This window comes from Eretmochelys imbricata, chromosome 2 (genome assembly GCF_965152235.1).
Source record: "Eretmochelys imbricata isolate rEreImb1 chromosome 2, rEreImb1.hap1, whole genome shotgun sequence".
NCBI classification, from domain to species: domain Eukaryota; kingdom Metazoa; phylum Chordata; order Testudines; family Cheloniidae; genus Eretmochelys; species Eretmochelys imbricata.
The window spans coordinates 45,661,920-45,681,368 of record NC_135573.1 but is presented as its reverse complement, the minus strand read 5'-3'; the positions used below and the strand labels follow the sequence as shown (position 1 = coordinate 45,681,368).

Here is a 19,449-nt window from a genome sequence, read left to right as displayed (position 1 = left end):
TATTGGCTGCAGAAGCAGGCATTCCTTCTGATTAGATACGCAGTGACATTGCAGCCTACTAAGCTGTAGCAAAAAGAAATGCAAGTAGTCATTTAAACATTGTTTTCTTGGATACAAAGCCCAGCCCACTGAGCACTGATTTCAGAAGAAAAATTCCAAGTGGATCTCCTGGAGATAGGCATGTGAACAAAGTTAAATAAAAAAGAGAGTTCTATAACCTTTGAAGAAATTCAAAGATGTCTCCATATCTCTGAGGAATTTTGTTTAAATTGTCACTATGGTAAACAGCAGCAGTCACCACCACCAGAAAGCATCCATGTGAAAAGATGTGAGTTCACAAGAAGAGGGGGGACCCTCCCATCAGTCTGTAAGGATTACAATGCTCGTAAGACAGGGCTTTAATGCTTCAAATCCTGCAAAAACCCAGGTATAGATGAGAAACTGGTCTACCTTAAATAGGTCAAAAAACAAAATAGCTGCCAAATATACCTTTTGTGTGTGTGGGGGGGTGTGTGTCTTATATACTCTATTACAAGAGAAAGACAAGCAGTTTGCTTGCAAATGGATAGAGAATATTCTTGCAGAACACAGCCTGCTGTACAGTGCCCGGAAACTCATGCCAAGCCACTTGACAGAGTTTTCACCCCTGATTACAAGCAAGCTTCACAAGCTTTGTTCTCTAGAGACATAAGCAGAAAGAGGAACCCTACGCTTCTAGACAGAAGTGCCCTGATTCTGGAGTGATATGGGCAAAACTCAGTTCACTAACACAACATCCCACAGAGAGCCGCAAGATTCGAATGCGCCTCCAGGTGAAGGCTCACAGCCAAATGTGTCTGGCCGCAGCTTATCTCGCTGTCACATCAAAAAGACAGCATTAGTTGGTGCTAGGCTGTCTCCATATAGAGAAAGCTCCTAAAAGTAACCAGTCTCTTCTAGGACAGAAGAGGCATACGCAGGACTTCTTCCACAACTTTAATTTATGTTCTCACAAAAATGAAAGCTCTCAGAACAGCATTGCAGATAGGTTTTGTTAAAGGCAAATCCAGAACTATGCAATCAGGTGATGTTGAACTGTGTCCAGAAAGTCTTGCCCCAGCTATAGAAGCCTCCACCACCAAATATCACAAAAAAATTCAAGAAGCCAGTATTAAGAGCTTGGGTCCCAGAGTTTATCAGTCTGTGTCTTGACAGTATGCAGAAACTGTTGCATGTTCTTTGCTGACTGGAAGATGATTGGTACTTGCATCTGAACTACAAGAGAAGTCATCTCCAGGTTCTTCAAAAATACCCCACTGTAGTACTGGATGGTTTCTTAACTAGAACGGCCACAGCATTCTCTAGGGAGGATGTGAAAAATCCATTCCTCCTCTACCGTAGCACAAATTCATTTGGCATCCAGAGAGTTTCCCCAACTCCTGGTGTCCAGGTGGTACTCTCTGATGTCCTGCTCACCATCCACTTCTTCCCCAACAGGCACAGAATGAGCTGAATTTATGCAGGAATACTGACCATCAGAGCAGAGCTGAGCCGGTGTTAATTCATGGATTTAATGCAAAGGGAATGCATAGTTGTTCTACACTCCAACAAGGTGGTATATTAAGGCACTTAAGGCTAAGTCAGAACTAGGTATTATTACTATTACTATAATTATTTAAAGGTGCGGGATACCTTGACAAAAATGGTCTATCCTAATTTGTACAAGACTTTCTACTTGAATACCATTTATACCAGTTTAAGGTAGCGTTTGAATAGGTATCAGGATACCAAGAAAAAGTTTGGGTTCTTAAACCGTGGACTCATTCTCACAAAAACATGACCAATTCATTGTTTGTAAATGGGGAAAGCGTTTGAAGAGGAAAGTTTGCTCCAGAACAACAATGGAGAGAGAGAAATATTCAGTATGAGTAAATAATGACTACAGAAAAATATTTGAGAGCTGAGAAATTCCCAAATCGCAACACTTTTAGATCAAACTGGGCTATGCAAGTTTAAGACTGACTTTTTTTTTTAAGTTGCCAACAGCAAGAAGAGATTAGTATACCACACCAAACTGAAGATATAGTCTATAGCTATTAAAAAGGAAAGCTGAAGCAACATGGCTAAGAAGTCAAGCACAGTAAATTTCAACGAGATTAAGACCTCATCCATTGTTAAGAGGCAACAAAAGGAACTGACAGATGGAAGCACTATGGAGCACCATAGTTATTCCGTCATGATAAAATGCCAATCCAACTGGGGACTCAAGGTGCAACAGTAATAATGTTATAACTGTATCATGTACCTCTGCAAACAGATTTTTTAAAAGTTAAACTTTGCTCAGTCAACATGGACAGTTGGCGACCTGCAAGATTGCTTTTCACTGCTTGGTTTAAATAGCAAGAATACACTTACTGGTTTTTCAAGTACAATAGGATGATCAGGAAGAAATTCCGGCTTCTTTTGAGAGAGTGAAACACTTGAAAGCTTTAAGAGGAAATCCCTGCTGTATTTAATTCTTTCTGCAAACACAGGATTATACACAAACAGATTACTATAAAGTTATTTGTTAAACAGTGATGTTTGCAAAGCAGCTTAAATGCTGGCATTTCCCAATTTTTGAGTGCTTGACTTTTCTACGGTTTCAGAGTAGCAGTCGTGTTAGCCTGTATCCACAAAAAGAAAAGGAGTACTTGTGGCACCTTAGAGACTAATGAATTTATTTGAGCATAAGCTTTCGTGAGCTACAGCCAAGTGATGCATCCGATGAAGTGAGCTGCAGCTCACGAAAGCTTATGCTCAAATAAATTCTTTAGTCTCTAAGGTGCCACAAGTACTCCTTTTCTTTTGATTTTTCTAAGAGTTTTGTGTGTGAAAAGAGTGCACTTTATATTGCACATGCACACACACCTACTCTTAAAAGAGCGGGTTTGGAAGGACTAGCTGCTTCAGGTCATTACTAGTGAACTACAAAGTATTTCATGTATAGATCACCAGTTTTAATCCAATACCGCTCAGGAGAGATTGAAGTTACTGCTAAAAATGGATGTTTCAGGGTTCCTATACAAAATGAATTTGGTGGATCTCAGTTCCAGATCTTACATCACAAACTCCCCTCCCATAATTTGCACTAACTAGCATACTGTGCAGAGACACCCAGAACTAGCCATGGAGACTGATCTACCTGTTAATGCTAAGGGAAATTCCTCCAGATCAGTGTTAAGACATGCTCTCAGGGCAGTATGTGTAGTAAGCCTGCCCTGCAGTTAAATTGAGGACTACATTCACCAGGGCAACCAAGCTGATGCCTTAAACCACCATGAATTTAAGAAATGAACTTACATTCAACCTTGCAAACACATGAGTGTAATGCATGCAGCTGCACAAATATTGATAGCTACGCTTGGGGCTTGTCTAACTGGGATTTTGTTTTGTACTGTTATGGCTACACTAATGTAGCCTCACTGGTGCAAACTTACCACATCTGTGCTCGTCAGCTATGGCACCAATTCAGCTATATGAATATAGCTATACCATACAAACCTTTAAATCCAAACAAGCCTCCCAGTGGAGTTTTCCCGTAGTTATGGCAAGGTCAGATGACACTACCAGAGTTTTAAGTTTACTGTACTACTTCTACATCAAACTAGCAAGGTTCCAAAAGCCTGGCTCCTTCACATAGCCAAATCCACATATGGGAGGAAAGCATCACCTCTAAGCAATGATTGATATCTGGAACAAGCATATATATCTTTTCAGAGTTCATATTTTCCCTTTTACCTTGGAAGCAGGTAATTCAAACATTGATCTACATATAACAAATATTCCTGAGGGCATTCTGCACCAAAAAGTTAAAAATTCTGCGCACAATATTTTAAAATTCTGCAAATTTTGTCAAATAAATGTGGAGGCTCCAGCATAGCATTGGGGAGCACAGGCCGCTGGCTGAACAGAGGTAGGAGATCACTGTGCAGTTCTCCCCGGGACACAGACTCAGTGGTGAGGCTGCACCCAACCCTGACATAGCCTAAGGACTGTGCCTGCGCCAATAACACCCCAGGGCCCTGCCCCTCCATGCCAGGTGCACCAGGTGTGGGCAGGCAGGCTCAGCAAGGTACGATCCAAGTGTGGAGGGGCTTAGTGTGTGGGGGATCCAGGTGTGGGTTGAGAGGGTTCTGTGGGGGGCAATCTGGATGCACAGGGGCTCGTTAGGGGCTTCTGGGTGCAATGATAATGGGACTCTGCAGAGGGGTCCAGGTGAAGGTGGTTGGAGCTCAGTGGGGCGGGGATCTGGGTGGCTCATCGGGGTGGTGCAGGGGATGTGGGGATCATCAGGGGCGGGGTGTTCTGAGTGTGTGTGGGGGGTAAGGCTCGACAGAAGGGTCTGGGTATGAGGGCATCTGGATGCACGGGGGTTGGGCAGATGTGGGAGCAGCTCCCTGTACAGGGATCCCTCCCCCTGCAGCTGAGGAGTGATGGGCAAAGGAAGCAGCGGGAGGGAGATTTTGCAGAGCTTCCTGCAGCTGGGTCCGACCCAGCCCCAGATGCCATGCAGGGGATGTCATCCCCCCGAATGCACCTGAGACTAGCAGCCATGCCTGGTGCAGGGTACGAGCCAACAGCTGGGTCTTCCCCAGTCCCACCCCCTGCCCCACAGTGATTTACCTCTCTGTCAGCTGCCCTGGGCACCCAAAACATACAGCTGGAGAAGGTCGTATGACCGCCTGTGGCTTCCCTTTGCTTCCCCATCAAAGTCATTTTTCTGCAGGGACGCAAAGAAATCTGCGGTGGACATAAATTCTGTTCATTGGCAGTGGCGCAGAATTCCCCCAAGAGTAAAACAAAGCTTACCTTTCTTGGTTTTAGACTCCTGCCACTCTGGCTGACTAGGGATCACAGTTTGATTTAAGGTCTGCATTCCAGTAGCCTCATACCACTAAAACAAGGAAAGAAGAACATGCAATTTATTCAAATTTCATAAGCGTGTCCAAAAATGCATCATCAGATGCTGGAATCTCCTTCTGACAAACTGAAACGATCAGCAAAAAAAAAAAAAAAAAAAGCAAAGTTATATTGTTTCAAGTAAATCTGCAGTGATTGGTTTTGATACAATAATCAAGTTTGCTTTAAGGTATGAAAGTCATGGACAATCCACAGCACTGTCTAATTCTGGAATTTGTTCCCTTGTCAGTAAGGTAGGTTTTGGGGAGATGGGTTCTTCCCTCTAGGGTACACTCCCGGCTAGTGTAACCCACACACCTCCTGGGTGTGGCATTCTGTCCCATCTAGTGGCAGAGAGAGAAAGAAAATGAGTCTGCTCTACAGCAGTAGAGGCTCATGCACTAAGCTCCAGAGGCCCCAAGTTCGATCCCGCCTGACAACTAGTGTCTGTCGGCGTTACAAGTGGAAGCTCGTCAGGGATTTCTACTGGGAAGTCTCTGAAGCTCAGGAGGCACTTCCTCAGCTAGGGGAAGTATGTAACCCACACACCTTCTGGGTGTGGTGTTCTGTCCCATCTAGTGTCACTGAGACCAGAGAGAGAGATGAAATTACTCTGCTCTACAGCCTAAGCTAGGAGTCAGCTGGCTTTTAGCTCATGCTGTAGAGGCTCATGTACTAAGCTCTAGAGGTCCCAGGTTCAATCCTGGCCGCTAACGACTGGGGTCTGTCAGCATTACCCTCGTTCTTCACAGCCAAGACACAGGGCCACCCTTACCCTTACGCAAAGTATGCGGCTGCGTAGGGCACCAGGAAATTTAGGGCACCAAATTGCCCCAGATTTCCTGGTACACTACGCAGCTGCATGCTGCTCCAGAGGTCAGCCCAATCCCCTGGCTGGCTGAGCCGCCCAGGAAAGATGCCCCCACCCCTGCTCCACCTTTTCCCACCCCTGCTCCATCCCAGCCCCGCCCCCACTCCACCCCTTCCCCGAGCAATAGGGGACTGCAGCAGGGGTCAGGCGCGCACTGCACTCTTGGGGCAGCAGGAAGTGGAGTGACCCTGCCCCAACCCACATTGCTTCGCCGGCTTGTGCAAGTGGGGCAGTTTCCCCTCTGCCCCTCAAGCCTGCTCCTGCCCCCCCATGGAGCCCCTCCCCAACACACACAGCGGGGCTGCATAGGGCACCAAAATGTCTAGGGACAGCCCTGCCAGCACATTTAAAAGAAAATTGGCTTCTTCTAATCATTTTTTAAACTCAGTTTCAGTCAGTGACACCTACGCAGGCCTCATGAAGATAGACACAGTTTGAAAGACAGGGTTGCACAGATGAAACGGAGGCAGTGTCTGGCCTATAATTCACAACTGGCACAGCTCCACCATTGCTGCCAGTAGTGGAAGCTATAGCATAGACATGAGCAGGAGCTGCACTGCTGGAGAAGTACAGCTATGAAGTAGACTAGCCTCAAGAGCCTGCAGAACTTTTACTACTAGCGTTAGTGAATATACGCAGTAACTAGGGCCCTACCAAATTCACAGTCCACAGTCCATACAAAAAAAATAAAATAAAAACAAATAATAAAAAAATCAATGTCACGATTTCAGCCATTTAAATCTGAAAGTTCACAGTGTTGCAATCGTCCTGACCCAAAGAGGAGTTGTGGGTGGGTTTGCAAAGTAATTGTAGGTGGGGCTGTGGTACTACTACCCTTACTTCTGTGCTACTGCTGGCAGAGGCACTGTCTTCAAGGCTGGGTAGCCAGAGAGTGGTGGCTGCTGGCCGGAAGCCCAGCTGTGAAGGCAGAGCTGCCAGCAGCACAGAAGTAAGGATGGCCTGGTATGGTATTGCCATCCTTACTTCTGCATGGCTGCTGGCGGGGCGCTGCCTTCAGAGCTGGCCAACAGTAGCCGTTCTCTGGCTGCCCAGCTTTGAAGGCAGCGCAGAAGTAAGGGTGACAATACCGTGACACCCCTCCCCCAATAACTTGCAACCCCCCTGCAACTCCCTTTTGGGTCAGGACCCCCAACTTGAGAAACACTGGTCTCCCCCGTTAAATCTGTATAGTATAGGGTAAAAGCAGACAAAACACCATATTTCATGGGGAGACATCAGATTTCACAGTCCATGATGTGTTTTTCATGGCCGTGAATTTGGTAGGGCCCTAACAATAACATAAACCAGCTTTATTGTGCTTCCACACTGGAATTTACAGAACTGGAAGTTAGAAGAAACATATCCTTGGAAACTGAGCACATTTGAGACAGCAATCTTTTAAACACAAAGATGGAACCCTCTCGTGCCATTTTAGAATTACTTTTCAGGTAAGAACCACAATTAGCAACATTTTTCAGCAGCTAAGCAGTGTTATTTCTGCAGGGTGGAAGGTAGGAAAAAAAAGAGGAGAGAAGGAAAGTTTTTTTTTCTAACGGGGAGGATGGAAAGTCTTATGTTTAAATCTAAACTGCTGAGACATGGACTTAAGTCTTCCCTTCTAGTAAGGATCTCTGTAACCAGAATACCAACCCCAGAACTTAACAGTCTAAACCTGGGTATCTCTAGCTGCAACATCCTTGGAATGCATGTGTGTAGGAGACTACCCCACCCTCCAATAAGTTGCTGGATCTCAGCCCCCTCTCCCCGCCCCGCAGTGGCTTTGCAATTTGGCTGAGGGCCTTTTGCTTCATTCTGAGTGGAGTTTGCAAAGAACAGTCAATAGTTTTGTTTTGCATCCGCCTTTACTTTAGAAGGCACACTGCTGCTACCTGTACAGTCTTCTGCCTTATTATGGTGACAGTCTGACCCTGCTACAGAGTTGCAGTAGCCTAGCCTGAAGAAGACTAGTGTAGTTCAGAGCACCGGGATCATTAAGACAAGGTGGTCCTCTTTCCTGGTCAGCTGGGAATGGAAGCCACCTTCCTTGTACTGAACCTGTCTGCATGCAATGAGTTCAGCAGAACCCTACAGTTTCACACCTCCTAGTATGTGAATAAGTATAGCCTGTTTTTCTGGCTTCCCCCCCACCCCTTCCTATTCATATAACTTATACCTTCTCTGGCAGGAATTTGACCCACCGGCTCTTTATCCTTCTGAAGATTCCTCCCAAGCATTGAGACATCCTAGTGACCAGAGACTGAATTAATGAAAGATCAAAGAGTAGTTTAAACTGCATATTGGCGGCACAAGGCCATGATGTTTCACTGTCTTTCTCATCTTTGATATCTGAAGGCTCCTTCAAAATATTTAAAAGGGAAGATGAGAGTATCGAAACTTGAACTCCCCAGGAAATAAGCTTGGGCACGAGGGGGAGAGGTGGGGAGATTAAACAAAAAGCAGGGACCAGGCCATCACAGTTCTAGGTCAGACATGTCCAACAAAAACCTGGAGCAGCACTGCACTGGATTCATCACTTCTGCAATGTCATATACGTATGTCACCTTACCAAGTAGCCAACATTATCAAAGTCCAAAGATATCTAGTAGTGCCAGCTTGGATTTGATTCCTGCCCAAAAACCAGAAGTTTGGGACATCAGCACCAACCTGAAACCCAAATGTAAGGGATGCTGTATTGGAATAGGATAAATACTCTTGAAGCTCAATATTATCACTTTTTGATGTCCTTGCCAAGAAGTGCAAGGTTAGAAACTGGCAAGGTTGACTGTATATTTTTTCAGAACTGGCTAGAGTTCATTTACTAAGCAGTTTGGCAGATGGTCTTTAAAGGAAGCAATGATTATCTTTGCCATCATGGGCAGGAGTGCTGATGTTTATCACTAAACTTCACCAGCTGAGAGGATTAGGAGTTCAAACTGCAGGTAGTGAGGAAGTTATTCCTCAGAGCTTCTCTTTGAAGAGTTAGTATTAATACCATCAAGCAATATGATATAGGGATATTTCTGATTCCAGAGTAGTTACTTTGGAAAAATCAGGGAGGACCTGACTGAGGCCCCAATACTTTATTTTTGCATACTTTGGAGTACCAAGATGACTTGTTTAACTTGTTGCATTGCAGTTTTCCTCTAATAGAAAAAATGCTAACAAGCTATTCCTGCTTTCCAAGTTTATTACATTCTTCCTAAAGTTTAAGTGTAAACAGGGATGCATCTGTCTTCTATAGTGAAAAATAGAGCCTCAGAAAGTTATGATTTCACAAACTGTGCATGAATGCACATAAAATCATAGGACTGGAAGGGACCTTGAGAGATCATCTAGTCCAGTCCCCTGCACTCGTGGCAGCATTAAGTATTATCTAGACAACATGTGGAACATCAGCATTCTGCCACAGAAGTTCTTAATGCAGAGTTAAAGTTTCTGAAATCTCAGTTATAATATTCCAATTCTAACTTAACAGTTGGTGTGTACTTCAAAGAGAATCATTCCAGAGACGGTGGCTGTAATTCACTATCACTATAGACAAGCTGCAGAATGGGTAGCTTTTGCAGCCTTATGGATCTACCCTACAGGATTCCTCCTATAAAAAGAGTGTTGAGGCCCAGATATTGGAGTATATTGTGATTGAGCTACACACTAGATTCTGGCCCTAAAGGCAGCATAAGTAGCTCCTGAAAGGCCTCCTTGTTTAGAGAATCATTCCGTGACATAGAAGCCGCTATGATACAAACGTAGTGAAAAGTAGCCAGAGCAGAGGGGGCAAGATCAGCGCATCCATACACCTTAATGATCCTTAGGACTGTTGGTAGGCATTGTAACTGGGAGCAGCCTTCTGGCTACACCATGTTAAGCAAGAGGATGGGACAGGACACAGCCAGGACATGTTCCATGAGTGTAGAGGCTTCTCTGGCACTTACCTCCATAAGCCACACTATGTGGTCCTTGGCTGTAGCCAAACATCTAGATTGACAAAGTTCCGGGAGGTCATAGTTTGTCTCTAATACTGCCAACAAGACTAGAATAGAGTGTGCAAGAGAAGAAGTTTCTTGCTTGTCCAAAACTATGCATTGTGATGGACTCATGCAACATGACCCATATCCCTATATGTGATTAAGGCTGAACAGTCTAAAGCAGTTGATTCCTCCAACTCAGAAAATAGAATGCAGGCTCTTTTAGTGTTTAATTATCCATTTATTTCACAACAGGTGAAGATATTGTAGTGTTTAAAAATTAGAAAAATAAACAAAGTTGATTGTATTTGTACAATCTTCAAACTCAGAGGGGCAAAAAGGGTGAGATGGTCACTAATCTTTTCTAACAAGTATCTTCAGATAACAGCAATTATGTGAATGATCCTCACCAGCATGGCTGAGGAAAGTCCATTAAAAAGCCATTTTTGGTCGAAGCACTAGGTAAGAACACAGACTTCTAATACAGCAGATTAAAACAGACAACTACACAAATGAACCTTCTAAAACTAGGCAGAAGCACTAAGAAGCATTAGATTTCTCTTCTAAGGCAGCAAAAGACTGCTTTAGAACTCTGAGCTCATTAAAATGTGCCTTCTTGAGGCACGAGGCACAGACTGTAGAGGGTGTAGTGTTTTCAGCCACATCTTTAGAGAAGAGTTTATTTGAAATGTGATAAAAGTAGCTCTGAATTCTTGGCTGCACACACAAATGAGTTTTTAGGACCAGAATTCTAGGACAAATCTTCTCCTTCTGTCAGTCTACATTTTGAAGTAAGCTAGTAAACCTTCTTCCAGACAAGGCAATAGACAAATGCAAGGCTCTTCTAATTTAGAAGCCATATTTTGGAAGAAGTTTACATTGGCCACAGCAGAAGCATGTGCCCCTGTGCCATACTGTATTCCATGACCACCCAAAAAACCCAAGATACTCCTCAGAATAAATATCTGTACACATCCAGAATAACATCTAGTAAGGAGCAACATGAGCTAAATTAGCACTGCACAATTCTAGTCAGTATCATACTGCTGCTGTCATTACTATGGCATGCAGGAGCACAGTAACAAATGAAACAATGTCCTTTATAGATTAAAATCCTGTATATATGAAACACCTAGATGAATACAACCGTGTGATTACTGGGCACTCTGCTGCTGCTGCTAGTATGGCTCAGAAAAGACTGCTTGACTACTGCCAACCACCTTTATGCACATCACCTTGTATAAGATAACTGTAATGAAGCAGTGAACTATGAACCTGAAATCCATATTTTTACCTCAGAACTATTCCTGAATTTTGATTTCCAAATATGTACGTTTGTTTACTTAGCCAGCAAATAAAAACTGAATGTGAGGGGCTCCGCTCACCACACTGCTGCATCCTGCTGGCTGTCTTGGGAATTAGCTCCACAGGTCAGTATGCCTTCTCCAACTGGTGCCTCAACTGCGGTCACATCTGCTCTCGGACCCATGTCACTCCAAGGAATGCAGCATTCTCTTCATGACACAGCCCTGTGGCTGTGTCATGATCTGTGCTCCCCCCTTCCAGGGGCCCTGCAAGTCAACTGCCCAGCCACTTCCCACAGGGGCGACCGCAGTCAATTGTCCTGCCACTTCCCCAGTGGCAAGTGGAGGAGGGGAAAGAGGAGACCCAGGCCCACCCACTACTCCAGGTCCCGACCCAGGAACCTGTAGATGGCAGACACATGCAGAGTCCCCTCCAAATCCTCAGTACATTTCCCTGGGCCACTTCCCCATGGCCCCAGCATCTTCTTAGCCCTTATCTCAGGGCCTCAGCAAGCCAGACCTAGCAGCCAGCCAGGAGCTCACTCTTGCTCCCCTGTTCCTGCCCAGCATTGCTATGTCCAGGGTGCTAGCTTCTTTCCACCTGCAAGGCACCCAGCCCTCCCTCCTTGAGCTCCAGGAAATAACTGACTCTGCGCTGCCCTGTGGCTCTTTTCATATGGGCCTGCTGGGCCCTGATTGGCTGCTCCTCGCAGCCCCTCTCCTATTGGCTGCTTCTAACACAGTCTCCCTAAGGCTCTAGTACCCTTTGCATGCCAGTGTGGGGCAAACACCCCATCACACTGGGCACAATCACACTATTTTTAACTTGAATCCGACCACACAGAGATGAAGTACCAGGTTCTAAATTCCCTCCAAGGTTTGAAGAGAGACTGGTTTGACCAACATTGTAATAACTATACACTCAACTGCTGTGAATAGAAGTCTTGGACTGGCAAGTTCTTTGAATTTACTCCTCTCCGCATCTAATTTTGGATACACTCCTCAACTCTAAAAGGGAGTGTAAAACCCCAAGAACCTATCTCCATGGACAATTCAGATGTAAAAAAAGTGTCAAATTTTCAAAACATGCTTATGGGTACAAGCTAGGCAACTGTGTGTCTGCAAGCCAGATACATTCCCGTTTGCTATTATAATTATCATACTTTTACAGTGAAGTGCATGTGCAGAAATGAAGGCTCCAATAGATCAACTGCTAGTATAAAGTTGCTCAGGTAAGACAGGATTCAACAGCAGCTGTCCAAATAAGGGTCACCTTCCATTTGTGCCATAGGGATGGACTGAAAGAGGAAGTAGTCTTTAGATCTATGCAAGATTCGTTCATGTCATTCCCCGAGAAGTGCACTAGAACAAGGAGTCAGTCTGACTTGCAAGATCTTTTAGGGTGAGACTTTTAGGTCTTTTCATTTTTTGTGTAGAACACCTGACAAAGTGGGCCTCAAACCTTTATTACTGGCCTCTAGGTGCTACTGCAGTACAAATGAATAGTCCACAGATGCTTGTCAACATGTTATTTTTGAGGGGGGAGAGGGGAGGCAGAAAGTAGAGATTAACCTAGTCTATGGAAGGCAAAAGAAGTGGTGCCCCAGACACCTGAGATTCTTGAAGAAGTCACTGATTTATTACTGAAATTTTTCTGGGTCATTCAAGACACCAATGGTAGGCACCAAATAAGACTGGACAGGATACATTCCAACAGACACAGACAGCAACAGTGAGTTTTAAAAAAACAGTTTTGTATTGTTAAAATATGTGATTTTATGTCAGTTTTAGTACAAGTTTCGTGATATTGGGTTCACAGTCACTGACTGAGTGGGCAGTCAGTGTGAATTAGTATTGAAAAAGCAGATGCAGAGTCAGAACAAAATAGAGGTTAAGAGTACAAAGAACAAGCACATTTTGCTGATCTTTCTAATCTGGCCCTCAGAATGAGCTGAGAACACAATTACCCAATAAATACCATAGTCTGCTGCCTCAAATGTGTTGAACATATTTTCACATAAAAGGGAATATAAAAATTATTGCCACCACTTTGTAAGTATAACAAACATGATAAAATGGGTAGGAAAAAAAATGAGCAAATGACTGGCTATCTACACACACAGAGGTTTGCAGAGAAGCCAGATCTGCAAGTCCACATTGTCATTTACGGAGAGGCACCTTCCATGTCTTAGTGCACATATCAGGGAAGAATTTTTCTACCTCAAACTAAACATGAGCATCTCCAGGACTGAACTGCTTTGTGTGCAATTCTAGAACGTCTCTCATTGGCAAAAGTATCTACTTCATTAATTAACAGATGGATTGACTGACAATTTATGGTACTTTCATGACATTCATTTATAGATTTAGCCATCCAATATCTTTCATTGGTGACTTGATTCTATTCATTTAAATGCTTACCCAGCTAACTCCGCTATGTAAACATACTTGAGTGCTGCATGGAAATTCAGCTTGGAAGTTGAAAGTAATTGTTGAGGCTGTTGGAACAAGAGTAAGAATAAGCAAAAACAAAGAGTCCATTCAGAACATATCTTGAGACATTTGTCATCAGGGCTTTACACACCATCTCAGGACAATAATGAAGTAATGAACAAATAGTTTACCAATTACTACTTGAATGCTTTGATTATGCTGCACCTTGGGACTTGGTCCCATTTCTTGCAGGATCTTAACAGCGTAACACTATGGATTCTAAGATACGCTGTTATTTGGCTGCTGCCCACAATAGCACTGCTGCATTTATTTCTCAATCCCTGCAACAGCTGTAATACTTGGCAATTTCGGCAGTCCCTCCCCTCAGCTTTTAGAAATGCTTAGTGATAATATTGTGTTCTCATTCTCACATCACAAATGTGAAACATTTCCCACTAAAATGCAATTTAAAAATTGCTATTTCTTTATGCTATCTACAGTTATATCAATTTTCAAAGTGTTTGTAACAAATTGACGTTTTTCAGTTACAATTGCAAAGAATGAGAAATACTGTAGTTGGACACTGAGTTTTTCAAAAAAGAGATAAATTAAATTCAACTCTTTTCCACAGTAGAAGTTGGACTCTGAGAAAGCAGCAGAACAATTCTTTACAGGAAAATAATATTTTACCGGACCCTTCTCCAAGAGTGGGGTCCAGGCCTTTAAGAGGATGACAGGGCTTTGTGTGAACACACAGTCCCTGCCCCCTCCCCTTAAACAGCACCATCATCAGTAGACAAGGACAGCTGATGATCTAGCCACTAACCAGGTCACAATTATTTGTGGAATTTTTACAACAGCAGCTCTGGATTAATTTGTGTAGGTCTATACTTGTGACGGTGTGAAGAGTAAAGACACTGCACTCCCAGCAAACATCGGTCTAAAAGCAGAGTAGATGGAGAGGCACTGTTCAGGTGAGTAGAATGCCCTACACATCTGAATCCTAGTGTATATACCCTACATGGCTCTCTATATACCCAAGGATGACTCTCACATCTACACTACTATTTTTAGACGTGTAGTGTCCTGCCACCTCCCCACTGCCGGAGTTTTCACCGCTGCCTCCCCCTTCCGGAACCTTTCACTGGGGCCTGTAGCTCCACATATACAGTACTACACACCGCCACAAGCGTAGACAAGGTCTTTATTGTTCTACCACGCAGCTTGTTGGAAGTAAAAGCAAAATTTTAAATGAGAAATTCCAAATGACCATAAGAAAAGGTTACTTACCATAATGGGCAACTGCAGTTTCACACCCTGGCAATGCAGAGCTTCAGAACCCCTGAAAAGTCCATGTCCCCCCATTTCCCCTCCCTATCCAACTCAATTCCTTCCACCAAATCTCAGAATCCAATGCTTTGGTGTAGAAGTCCAGGGAAGGGATTATGGCAGGTGATTAGTGTTAAGTATGCAGTGACAAAACTTACAGAAGGGTAACCTTCCTTAAGGTGCCCTCTGCCTATCTCAGTGTGGGAGATTAGCTAGTTGTGGAAATCCCAAAATGGTGGGGTGAGGAGTTCTAATTAGACAGACTGTTGAACTGCCCTCCAAAAGCAAGCATTAGCCTCTGATGCCAGCCTAGGAGAGTAATACTGAGTACGAGTCAGGATAAAATTCATATCTTAACAGATTTCCAACACAGAGAAGTTGTGAAGGCAAGCCATATATGCTGCTTTAGTCCTAGCAGAGTGAACCTTAGTTCCATCAGGTACTGATACATTAGCTGAAGTGTAACAAGTTACAGTACATAACCTAATCCATTTAGACAGACACTGTGTCAAAACAAACTCCTCTCACATTGAACCCCATGAACCACAGATTGTTTAAACAGTGTTTCTCAATGGCCAGTCCCTGAAATTTCCCTGACACAGTTTAGGAAGGCAGCAAGCCAGTCCCTGATATAAAAAAAAGATGAGAAACACTAGGAGGAGATTCCTAAATGCCTTAGTCCTATCTGAATAGGAACTTAAAGCTCTTTTGACAGAGTATGGGGCACTGTGAATGTTTTTGGGATGAATGGCATGAGATCAACAGTCTGGTTAAAATGCAATTCAGATACTATTTTAGGGAGGAAATAAAACTGGGATGGGGATGTAGGAATAGGTGCTAACTAGGGCATGTTAGAGACCTGACCAGATCCAAGACCTCTAGCCTCATCTGGATCCGAAGAGCAGACCCTCAGAGCCTTGCCTGTGTTACAAGTGCATTTTTAAACTGCCTTTAGTTAAACCACTGCAAACCTTGTGCGGACAATCTTGATCAATTTAAACCTGGTTTATAATCTTACTACTAATTTCAGCTAAATTGGTATCAGACTATTTAACACTATTTAAGTGTGTCCACACAGGTATTTTCACTTGTGTAACTGAAGTCAGTTAACACACACACACACACACACACACACACACACACACACACAGAGTTTAAGCCACAGCAACTTGTGCTGAGACAGAACTTAGGCAGAAGGATCTCCAAGTCTTCTCAACTAGTTTTCCAAGGTGTGTGTTGGGGCCGGGGCGAGCTAAGGGGATGAAATCAGTATTCCAAGTATCACCCATTAGCTTGGCCTTCAAGTCACATCAGTCGTTGCGTATAGAAGAAAGGGACAAGAGACAGACTTCTTAAAATACAGTCCCCATGGGGTTCAGAAAAGAAAACATCTGATGCTGTGCTCACCTCAGTCTGGAACGGTAACCATGCAGATTAAAGTACTACTAAAGAACTAAATTACAGACAACAGTTTAGCAAGAGTCACCAAAACATGAGAGGTTCCTGTATCTGAAATTAGTGGCCATGAAGAAGAAACTGAAGCAGTTGGGAGCTGCTTGTCTCCTAATTAACCTTGGCTATGAATGGCCAGTACTTCTCTCAGGCAGCCCCCAAACAGGCACCACTTTGTAGAAAGTTTCAAAACTCTGTCTCATCCATAGGTGCAGCCCAAAAATAAATATATACAGAGGCCACATCCAAGAAAAATTCACCTAGTTTTGGGTTTTTATTACAAACTGAGTTCAAGCCAAGTTCACAAAACTTTGCAGACCTTTTAACAAACCTGGTCCAAACTATGGTTTGACTGTTTTCATCTGGATTTGCTAGGTGTTTTAGGATCTCATTCGAGCTCTAAGAATATGTTTTTGCACACATGCAATCAAGGGCCAACGTTCCCACAAGCTGTAACTGGATGACAGGGGATGGCTCACTGAATAAACTGCCCTTGTCTGTTCATTCCCTCTGAAGCATCTGGCACCAGCCACCGTCAAAAACAGGACACTGGGCTACACTGACTACTGGATGATGGAGATGCTAAAGGAGCACTCAAGAACTATAAGGGCATTGTGGAGAAACTAAATTAATTCTTTGTATCCGTCTTCACTGCTGATGATGTGAGGGAGATTCCCAAACCTGAGCCATTCTTTTAAGGTGACAAATTTGAGGAACTGTCCCAAACTGAGGTGTCACTGGGGTGGTTTTGGAACAAATTGATAAACTAAAGAGTAATAAGTCACCAGGACCAGATGGTATTCACCCAAGAGTTCTGAAGGAACTCATATGTGAAAATGCAGAACTACTAACTGTGGTTTGTAACCTAACATTTAAATCAGCTTCTGTACCAAATGACTGGAGGATAGCTAACGTGACACTAATTTTTTAAAAGGGCTACAGAAGTGATCCCAGCAACTACAGGCCAGTAAACCTGACTTCAGTACCGGGCAAAGAGGTTGAAACTATAGTAAAGAATAAAATTGTCAGACACACAGATGAACATAATTTGTTGGGGAAGAGTCAACATGGTTTTTGTAAAGGGAAATCATGCCACACCAATCTACTAGGATTCTTTGAGAGGGTCAACAAGCACATGGACAAGAGAGATCTAGTGGATATAGTGTGCTTTGATTTTCAGAAAGCTTTTGACAAGGTCCCTCACCAAAGGCTCTTCAGCAAAATAAGCTGTCATGGGATAAAGGGGAAGGTCCTCTCATGGATCAGTAACTGATTAAGAGAGAGGAAACAAAGGGTAGGAATAAACTGTCAGTTTTCAGAATGGAAAGAGGTAAATAGTGGTGTCCCCCAGGGGCCTGTACTGCACCAGTACTGTTCAACATATTCATAAATGATCTGGAAAAAGGGGTAGACAGTGAGGTGACAAAATTTGCAGATGATACAAAACTACTCAATATAGTTAAGTCTAGGGCAGACTATGAAGAGTTACAAAGGGCTAAATTAGATGTTACCACTCAAGAGAGAGATCTTGGAGTCATTGTGGATAGTTCTCTGAAAACAGTCACTCAATATTCAGCAGCAGTCAAAAAAGCTAACAGAATGTTGGGACGCTTTAAGAAAGGGATAACAAATAAGATAGAAAATACCATATCACTTCATATAAATCCATAGTATGCCCATATCTTGAATACTGCATGCAGATGTGGTCACAAAAAAGATATATTGAACTTGGAAAAGGTTCAGAAAAGGGCAACAAAAATTATTAGGGGTATGGAACAGCTTCTGTATGAGGAGAGATTAATATGATTGGGACTTTTTAGCTTGGAAAAGAGACAACTAAGGTCTATAAAATCATGACTGGTGTGGAGAAAGTAAGTAAGGGTGGGTTATTTACTCCTTCTCATAACACAAGAACTGGGGGGGGGGGGGGGGGTCACCGAATGAAATCAACAGGCAGCAGGTTTAAAAAACAAACAAACAAAGGGAAGTATTTTTTCACACAATGCATAGTTAATATGTGGAACTCCTTGGCAGAGGATGTTGTGAAGGCCAAGACTATAACAGGGTTCAAAAAAGAACTAGATATATTCATGGAGAATAGGTCCATCAATGGCTATTAACCAGGATGGGCAGACATTGTGTCCCTAGCCTCTGTTTGCCAAAAGCTGGGAATGGACAACAAGGAACTGATCACTTGATGATTACCTGTTCTGTTCATTCCCTCAGGAGCACCTGGCATTGGCCATCATCGGAAGAAAGGATACTGGGCTTTGTATGGCCCAGTATGGCCGTTCTTATGTTCGGCCCAGTATTGCTGTTTCTATGTTCCCCACAGCTAATTTTTAACCATGAGCCTTAAATAGAAATGTATTCAAGACATTCAGCCCATAACCTCAGATTTTCCTTCGGGTGATCCGTAAATCTTTGTTAAATGAACAGATTTTAACCATGCTACTCACCATGCTGTGAAGACAGGTGGCGTGCAGGTCTTGCTGGCTGAAGGGATTTACCAATCAGTTTTTTAGTGTCCATTGTCTTTAACATTTTGAGGCTCCACACTTTAAAAAAGGAATCACATACATATAAAGCATTCAGCTACAGATAAGAGTGCAACATTATAACCTGCTTTTTCAAGAAAATCTTCCTTAGCTTTTTGACTGTACCAAGCTGCATTGTAAGGCACAAAAATGAAGAACATACTATACAAACAGCTTGGGAAAACAGTTCCTGGATTGGAAAACAAATATCTAGTCAATCGGTTTTAGAATGAGTATTCCATAAAGTCATTCTAGTCATAAATCTTAGAATTGCCTTTTTAATTACCTCAAAGAGCAGCTATCTTTGGGCTTAAGTATTTACTGGTAAGTGAAAATTCAAACTATGAGTTATTTCTGAACAACTCAAATGTTTGTATGATCCAGGATTTGCCCAAGATTTTTCCTAATGTCATGGATTCCATGAAGCGATGGACAAATAAAAGATGAGTACAAAGAAGGAGTTACTGAGCATTTGCTGAAGGTAGATCCCGTGCCACTCTACCACTCACTGCCTATTCTCTACTTTTGTGTATGTGCCCACTCAGCAGACTTAATTTCAAAATATTTTGATTGTTTATTCAAAAAGCTGAAGCACACACATAACATATCATTTGTTAGATTAAGCCGGCAATCACTGC

At 43.1% G+C, this 19,449-nt stretch overlaps 1 protein-coding gene across 1 annotated transcript; it reads right to left on the bottom strand.

The window, feature by feature from the left end:
- Nucleotides 1-1,387: 1,387 nt before the first annotated feature.
- On the bottom strand, nucleotides 1,388-18,818 carry C2H8orf88 (chromosome 2 C8orf88 homolog). The gene is made up of 5 exons (XM_077808931.1): nucleotides 18,734-18,818; nucleotides 13,482-13,558; nucleotides 4,831-4,915; nucleotides 2,395-2,501; nucleotides 1,388-1,525 (listed from the first exon to the last, which is right to left on the bottom strand). Exons 1-5 carry the CDS (start codon nucleotides 18,816-18,818, stop codon nucleotides 1,388-1,390), a joined length of 492 nt encoding a protein of 163 aa, XP_077665057.1.
- Nucleotides 18,819-19,449: the final 631 nt, after the last annotated feature.

Bases quoted from the DNA above. Each gene is read 5' to 3' on its own strand.
- C2H8orf88 (XM_077808931.1), bottom strand. From the start codon at position 18,818: ATGTTAAAGACAATGGACACTAAAAAACTGATTGGTAAATCCCTTCAG. The intron at 13,559-18,733 runs GTGAGTAGCATG...TTGTTCCAACAG, and splicing joins CCACCTGTCTTCACAGCATG to CCTCAACAATTACTTTCAAC. The intron at 2,502-4,830 runs GTAAGCTTTGTT...CTGTGTTTGCAG, and splicing joins GGAGTCTAAAACCAAGAAAG to AAAGAATTAAATACAGCAGG.